General features: G+C 39.2%; 1 protein-coding gene across 1 annotated transcript; it reads right to left on the bottom strand.

Annotated features, from left to right (window-relative positions):
- Positions 1-1,071: 1,071 nt before the first annotated feature.
- Positions 1,072-5,281, bottom strand: calr3b (calreticulin 3b). The gene is made up of 9 exons (XM_028473463.1): positions 5,106-5,281; positions 4,616-4,717; positions 3,937-4,140; positions 3,764-3,858; positions 3,464-3,673; positions 2,726-2,839; positions 2,500-2,643; positions 2,032-2,124; positions 1,072-1,953 (listed from the first exon to the last, which is right to left on the bottom strand). Exons 1-9 carry the CDS (start codon positions 5,200-5,202, stop codon positions 1,735-1,737), a joined length of 1,278 nt encoding a protein of 425 aa, XP_028329264.1. The 5' UTR covers positions 5,203-5,281; the 3' UTR covers positions 1,072-1,734.
- Between the last annotated feature and the right edge of the window lie 3,335 nt (positions 5,282-8,616).

Below are 8,616 nucleotides of genomic sequence, written 5' to 3'. Positions count from 1 at the left end.
ATGTTTTATATTATAAAACTGAAAAAATATTTTATTTTGAAAATGTAATTTATTCAAATATAATTTGAATAAATTATAGTCAGGACTGTCTAAAAGGTCAGAGGGATCTGTGTTGAATAAGTTTATAAAGATAGATATTTTATATATTTATTCACAGTGATAATGACTAATGAGAGAATAAAAAGGTTGATGATTGTGACCAAAACACCTCAGAAGCCATAGAAAGGTGTTAATGTGAGCCCTAAAAGTACATCAGTTAATCTTCAAGGACTGTTTGTCCTTTCAAACTATACCCTGGACACGTTGCCAAATATTGGACGTCCACATTGAATAACAATAACAAGGACTCACACACCTTTAATCCTACTTTATTTGGAAAGTCAACTTAACCCAATTTGTGGATGTGCGTGGAAATCAATGCCTTTAAAAAAAAAAAAAAAAAACCTGAGTGAGTACAGGTATATATTTACAATCATGTATAAACTATTGTAATGAGATGGTTGTGTTTTGGTGTTAAAAGGAGCTACATTTGTTGAAATCATGTGCATACATACACTTGCACAGTATGTTGTATGCATCCTATCCTATTAATTTGTTGTAAGGTTTGGTAAAACTGTAATAACGCATTCCGTACACAAAATACTAACCATGCAGGAAATTAAAATATTATCCAACTACACAACACCTACGGGATTGGATGGAATTAATGTTTTGGACTGAATCAGATGCCCATAAAGGGTCATCAAATCAGTGGCTTCTGCACACCACATTCATAAATCATTTGCATATGTTGTTTCAGAGCAGAACATTTGAAATGTAAACTAAAATGTGTAATTTTGCAGATTTTAGGCTGCATAACTCATCAGTAAAACATTATGCAACAATCAACTTGCAATTTGTTTTATCCTGTATTGCAAAACGAATATGATTTATTGAGTGGATCACTTCTGGCATTCTAAATTGGGAGTCTAAAAAGATATAAAACCTTAATTAATATCTTCTGGAGGTATTTAGTATTTGATCTTCCCAGGAGTAAGAATATCCCCCGCCCAAACAATACAAGTCTAGACAATAGGCGCATTGTCTTTTAATAAAAAGTCGAGGCTCAATTACATCATCCAATAAAAAAAAAAAAAAAAATGGGTGTGATGTTCTTCAAACAACTGAAGTCATACAATTGCAGTAGAAAACTCCATACAACTCACTTGCGTGTTAACATTACATTTAGTTCATGAGTGTTGAATCAGTGCTACAGCTCAAGAAGTTGAGAATATTTACCAGTTTGAATCATTTCCATATAAATATTTGACTTCCTCGTGCAAGTTCGGTTTGAACCGGTCAGAAAATAATGAAAATTAATTCTTATCAGTTGACAGATAAACACTCACTTCCCCATTTCTCATGTTGAATTTGGTAGACATAACCTTTACACAACCCATTAGACACCCAAGCATCCAAAGGAACCAACGGAAGAGCACGTGGAGCTGAAGCGAAACCACATAAACAGCGGATGTCATCTTTACCCTGTGGAAAAGTCTTAAAAAATCAATCCAGCAGTTTAAGGTAAAATTGCAACTAAAAAATAAATCAAAGTCCGTTAACACTCCCCGATTTGGCCCCAGTCCCTAGATTTGATGCCTATAGTTTTGGATGATTCTAAATCTGAGGGTAAAGGATGCACAGCAGCCTCAACACACCCCACGAGTCAAAGTTTGTGTAGGCCACGCCTTCTTCTCAAAACTCATCTCTGGGAAGAGTTTTGTCCTCCTCCATTTCTGAAAGCGCCTCCTCTACATCATCCTTTGCCTCGTCATCATCCTCTTCATCTTCCTCCTCTTCTTCGTCCTCATCCACATCTTCCTCGTCGGCTTCAGTGTTCTGCTCCTTGTTCTTCTCCTCATCCTCCTTCCGTTTCAAGTCATCCTGCTCTTGTTTCATTTTGCTTTCCGGCTCCTGAAAAGGGAACAGTTGTCAATCAATAAACCCAGATTAAATCATGTTAAAGATTCAAATATGAATGAAAACCTTTACCTTAGTGATGCCCCACGTCTCCTTTGCAATGTCTTTGGCTTCTTTCACATCGTCGGTGATCAGGATGTTGTCAAAGATGGTGCCAGATTTCACCTGCGTGTCACAATCAGCGTTAATTAACTGATAAAACGATATCAGTGACAATATCAGTGGGAAAAACCTGATAATTTTATTTATTTCAAACAAATGAGGAAAAAAGGAATCCCTATTAAAAAAGCCAATTTTAATATAATAGACATTTGATTCGTTCGACAAAGAAATACGAAGCCTCGGCTTGTTAAGTCCGACACCCATTATTCACCATTAACAAATGCAAAATCCAATTAAATGAACAATATAAATAAATACTCCAATCGAGCTACTAAGAAAAACAGAAGAAACAAAAACAAAAAAAAATTAACACGTGTGACTGCACTTTTCAAAGACATATCTGTTGTACATTTCGTGCATTATATTACTTTGTCTTACCTGCCAGAGATCTAGACCTATAACTCCGATGTTGTCAAACTTGTAGATGTTGGAATCAGGGCTGTACTCAGGATTGTCAATTTCAGGATGAACCCAGGTTCCTTTGTAGTCAGGATTGTCCACTTGTTTTGGTTTCCATTCTCCCTGTAACACAGAGCATGTCACGCTACAAAGGCATGCGTCTAAAAGTGAAAATGAAACTATGCGTGATCAAGTTTCAGCTTACTTTGTACTCTGGGTTGGGGATCATAGCTGGCTCCCACTCTCCATCCATATCCTCGTCCCAGTCCTCTGGCTTTTTAGCATCGGGATCGGGAATGTTTTCAGGTTTGTCCCAGTCCTAATGGGGGGGGGGGAACACATATGAAGCAATTTAATGACACTTCTGCAACTCCAAAGCAATCCAAAACATCACAGGGACTCATAGGGGTGTGCACTGCCATGAATCTGGCCATACGCTATGATTTGCATGTCACGATATAATTTATCCTGACACCAAACAATACGATATCAATTACAAATTTCACCTTTACAAGTACAAATTGGTATAAAATACAATCTATTTAATTATTCTTTAAACTTGTGAAAACCAGTAAATGGTAGATAACTGTAATTCAAGTACCAAAATCAAAAAGTTCTTAAATTCTTTAAAAATAATAATAACTACATACATCTATAACAGTGCCCAGTATGTTTTATGAAAATAAAGCAAATGAACTTCCAAGCTAAAATCCATTGAGGAGTGGGTTTAACAAGGTCTGATGTGGATCACCGACACCTTGTGACCGGGCGCTTACGTTTATTTTAGTCCAATTATATGATTTTTTCGTTAAAAACAATTAAAAGAAATTGATTTGGACTTTTTTTTTTTTTTTTTGATCGATACATTAATCGAGCAGTGAACTATCGCAATATATCGCTGAATCAATTTTCTCTTTCACCCTTAAGTGCTTATGTTATTTACTTCAGGCTTGGTGTCTGCAGCGTCATCGATGGTAGCACGGTCGTCCCAGTCCTCTGGTTTCTTGGCTTCGGGGTCTTTAATGGTCTTGGGGGGCAGGAAGTCCCAGTCTTCCTCTAGACTGCCAGACTCAACCTTCTCGTTGTCGATTTTAACCTCATAAGTCTGATCTGGGTTGAGGATCAGGGTGTACAGATGGGTCAGCTCATCATCCTTTCAGAAGGGGAAACAAAATTATATGTTAATAGACAATAAAGCTATGCACTGCTGTAATAAAATCTACTTTCAAAACAGCCAACTCACCTTACACTTAATCTCCTTCTTAATGAGGTGATTCTTGCCTTTGTAATTGAAAATAACATGAACTTTCTTTGTGCTGTAGCCACAGATATCAGGACCTGAAAGGAAAAGAAAGAGTGACTTAGAAAATGCTTAAAACAAAGATTTTAATACTTAAAAGGAGTGCCATGGCTTACCAAACATAATATAATATGTAGAATCTCCGTGCAATTTGGTTTGATCAAGGTCAGCAGGGAAAACCTTGACGTAGCCGCCCCCACAGTCAATCTTCTGCTCGTGTTTCACAGTAAACTGAATCACTAAGGTCTTCCCCTCATTGCTGAAAGGCTCAAAACGGGCTGACACAGCATAGAAGCGAGCATCCTGGCTGGTCTGAAGACCTGAAGTAGTACAAGGAAACCAAGATTGAGTTAAAGAGTGCTTCCTTATTGTTGCCTCCACGCCCTGCCACTGTTCCAAGACATAGTGGAAATAGGAAACAGGTTTCAAATGTTATGCATTCCATTAAAATAAAAAACATTTTACTATATGCTATATAAATATTCATAGATGCATGCAGTAATGCATTTTCGCACAATGAAGAATACCGACTCGGGTTGTTCAATAAAATATAATAAATGTTACTCCACTCCCTTACTATGTGCAATAGTCATTGTAAAACCTCACTTACTTGTATATTTCCTGTACTGTTATCTTGGCTAATATGTATTATTTACTCAATATTGACACAAAAAACCTCAACCTGTGTCTTTTTTTTTTTTTTTTTAATCTTTGAGTGTGTGTCATGTGATTGTTTTTCGACTCATTTTCACTTTCAGAATGACCTGATCTAAGATGATAGTGATTTTCAAACACCTTTGTCTTTCTCAGCATCGCCGTAAAAGTTGCCAGCCGTGAGTTTCCACTCTCCATAGTCAGACTTGTGTTTAGATTGAACCCAGCGACTTCTCCATTCATCTGCAATTCAAACAGCATTACAGATTTAGATACACTGAAACTTAAACCACAAGGTTAAAATAAATAAATAAACAACATAAATAAATAAAAATACAGGATATAATTCAGCTTGGATTTTTTATTTTTTTTTTGTCAAAAGTTTGATTTGGCACAAAATTAGTGACTTTTGGGTTTTTAAAGTTTAAACATGTTTGACAAATAAAACATGAAACGAACATATAGAAAATCGCACATTAGCACGCGTTTAGATGTATCATTTAAAAGCTGATATTAGCTTTGGTGCCTATTTTCTCCTAAAAACGTCGTCTGACACAAGCTAACAGGCAGTAGAGAATATGAGCTAACCTTGTGAACACCGCCTTATTGACATTTATGAGCCAAAACTTACCGCCGTCGGTAAATTCCTCCCGAAAATGAACCGTGGCGTGTACACAGCACACGGCTAAGGTGACCGCGAGCAGAGCCAAAACCTGGATTTTTCCCATTTCGCCCAGTTTCTCAGCAGATGTGTAGAAGGTCGCTGCGCAGAATGAAGACAGCGGTTGTGAGACGGAAGCAGGAGGAACTATTTCAGAGTGGCTCCGGTGAACAGATGTCTGCCTCCTATTGGTCAGCGTCATATGCTGGCTGAGCCAATCACAGTAGACCACGAAACGTTTGTCCCTGTCATATCCCTGGTCTGGGATCAGTTCTTATTTCAACCATTAGGGTTATTTCGTCAAGGTACCAGCAGAGGACGCCAAAAACAAATACTTGTCCGGAGCTGTTATTGTTATCGATGAATCAAATTAATCAGTAATAGAATAAAGATCTGCTAAACAGTTGAAGGCCAATAAACCACGGAAGAGTATTAGGACCACAAAAGAAAAAAAAGTACTAAAAAAATACAAAAAACCTCATGCACTTCAGAAAAGAAGTCGAAGTAATACAAAAAAAAAACAAAAAACAATGAAGTCGAAAATCAATGTTGAGATTTTTAATTTGAAGAAAAAATATATATCGGAGGTAAAAAAATAATAATAATAATAATAATAATTAATCAAAAAAATCATGCACTTCAAGGAAAAAGTTAAAAATTTATGTCAACTTTTTTCATTATGCTGACTGCTTGTACAAAATACCTGGCAGGCGGTTTGAGGAACTGGTTAAACTATACTTTAGAATTGGCTTTTTTTTTTTTTTTTTTTTTAGTAAATAATAACACTTACGATTGGAAACACAAATCAGTTCAGCATGTATTTGCATAACTTCCTAAACTTACTTACAGCAGGGTGTAGCTCCCCGTTGCTCTGCTTTCTCTGTGGAAAAAAATCTCAACATTGATTTTAGAATTTTTTTTTCTCATCTATTTATTTATGATCCTGATGCTAGATTCTATTCTTTGTCATATTGTCCTTGTTGTAGTCTTTTATAATAAAGGTGCCTCATGTTGCTGCTTGAAAGCAGTACAGGGGATTGTCTTTGTTTTGGTCTATTTGTGGGTTTTTGCTTCATTCTGAATCACGTGCAGTTTCTGTGTCTTTAAACTGAGTGTCAGTCAAACCACTTCACTTTCTGGATTAAAACGCAGCTCTCTGATCTCTGTGATTTCTGCACTGAAAGGAAACTGAAGGCCTTCAAGTCCTGTTTGTTCTGTCTGGCCTCTTTTTGTAAGAAACATCTTCATCCTCTTCATGAATCTGCTGTGTTCAAGAGACACAAGCTGGTGGATCCATCCGAGAAGCTGCAGGAGAAGATCTGCTCTTGTCATGATGAGGTGATGAAGATCTTCTGCCGCACTGATCAGCAGTGTATCTGTTTTCTGTTTTCTCTGCTCCGTGGATGAACATAAAGGTCACAAAGGACCTTTGAATATAAAGGTCATTGACCTTTATGTTCATCCACGGAGCAGAGAAAACAGATACACTGCTGATCAGTGCGGCAGAAGATCTTCATCACCTCATCATGACAAGAGCAGATCTTCTCCTGCAGCTGTCGTGACTCAAGACACGGGTTCAGCTGCAGCAGAAAGCACTGAGAAGCAGAGAGAGCTGCGGGAGAGTCGAGCTGACACCCAGAAGAACATCCAGGACAGAGAAAAAGATGTGGAGCTGCTTAAACAGCAGGTGAAGACCATCAACCTCTCTGCTGATCAGACGGTGGAGCACAGCGAGCAGATCTTCACTGAGGTGATCCGTCTCCTCCAGAAAAGAAGGTTTGAGCTGAAGAAGAAGGTCCGATCCAAGCAGCAGACTGAAGTGAGTGCAGTGCGAGCGCTTCAGAAGAAGCTGGAGCAGGAGATCAGTGAGCTGAAAAAGAGAGACGCTGAGCTGCAGCAGATCTCCCACACGGAGGATCACATCCAGTTTCTCCTCAGCTACAGCTCCCTGTCAGCACTCAGTGTGTCCACACACTCCTCCATCATCAACACAGGTCCTGAGAACTGCTTTGAGGAGGTGACAGCAGCGGTGTCTGAGCTCAGAGAACATCTGCACAAAGTCCTGAGTGAGGACTGCAGAGCTGGATTCTTAAAGTATTCACAGGGACTCACACTGGATCCAAACACAGCTCACATTGGGCTCAGTTTATCAGAAGGAAACAGAAAAGTAACAGGATTGGGAGGAAATCAGGGTCATCCTCCTCATCCTGACAGGTTCACTAAACATGCACATGTCCTGAGTAGAGAGTGTGACTGGACGTTGTTACTGGGAGGTGGAGTGGACAGGGAAACAAGTTCATGTAGCTGTTGCATACAAGAGTATCGGCAGAGGCGGGATTAAGAATGAATGTAGATTTGGTTTAAATAACAAATCATGGTTTTTACAATGTTCCGGTGAAATTTACGGTTACCTCGTCTTTGACTTGAAAACATACTCTGTGGTGATAAATGATGAAGACCAGACAGGAGAGATGATGAAGTAATAAAAAATGATTTAATCTAAACTAAATAAAAAGGTACAAAGCGGGACAGACAAAGAAGTTGGTCTCCTCTGGCCAGAGGAGAGACGCGAAGAAGGACCCAAAAGTTCCTTTCACACACATTTATACCCCACTGTCCCACCGAACCCCTTCCACAGACAACAAAGAAGAGACCAGGGGGGGAAGGTCAGTCTGCCGGAGGTGACACCTCCGATGTCGGGGTGGGTTTGGACGTGCTCTGGCCTTGGAGATTAAACTGAGGCCAACTGACATTCCTTTAGAGAAGCTGTATCATGGGAGTATCGGTCCACTGACTTTGCAGGAAGAGGAAAATACATCAGACAGGAGTGGAAAGTTACAAATTGGGGTATTAAGTTGAATGAGATCAAAAAGCAAATATATGAGTATACATAATTAATCAATTTTGCCACCACAACAACGTACTCCAAATAATTACACATTTTATCACAATAACGTCAGCACTGCAGTCCCAGGTCCTCATTCCTCCAGGATAGGAGTGTACGTGGATCACACAGCAGGTATTCTGAGCGTCTACAGCGTCTGTGACAAAACGACTCTCCTCCACAGAGTGAACACCACCTTCACTGAGCCGCTCCACCTCGGACTCTGGTGTTACTGTGTTGGAGACACTGCTGAACTCTGCACACTGTAACTTTGCTCTGATCAGTGCATCCAAAATAGACAGATTTGAACAGAAACCGTTCTATTGATCTACCATTGATCTCAGTTATTGCAGCAAGTCTGTAAATCAGTCTGCTTTATTTGAAGATGATCTACTGGCCATCATCCAGCGTAGGTCTGAGCAGCGCTGTGTCACGCACACTCTCATATGTCAGGGATCATGCGTAAATTACGCATCTGATCTGCTGATTCTGGCCTGACATCAACATGACACGAGACTTTGACGGTCAAAACATGGAGATAAGACACAGCCTGGAGCAGTGCGTCCAATGCTACATCAATCTATGGTCATATCCATA

Source organism: Gouania willdenowi, chromosome 17, assembly GCF_900634775.1.
Source record: "Gouania willdenowi chromosome 17, fGouWil2.1, whole genome shotgun sequence".
NCBI lineage: Eukaryota > Metazoa > Chordata > Actinopteri > Blenniiformes > Gobiesocidae > Gouania > Gouania willdenowi.
The sequence above is the reverse complement of the archived record's forward strand: the minus strand, read 5'-3'. Positions and strand labels throughout refer to the sequence as shown.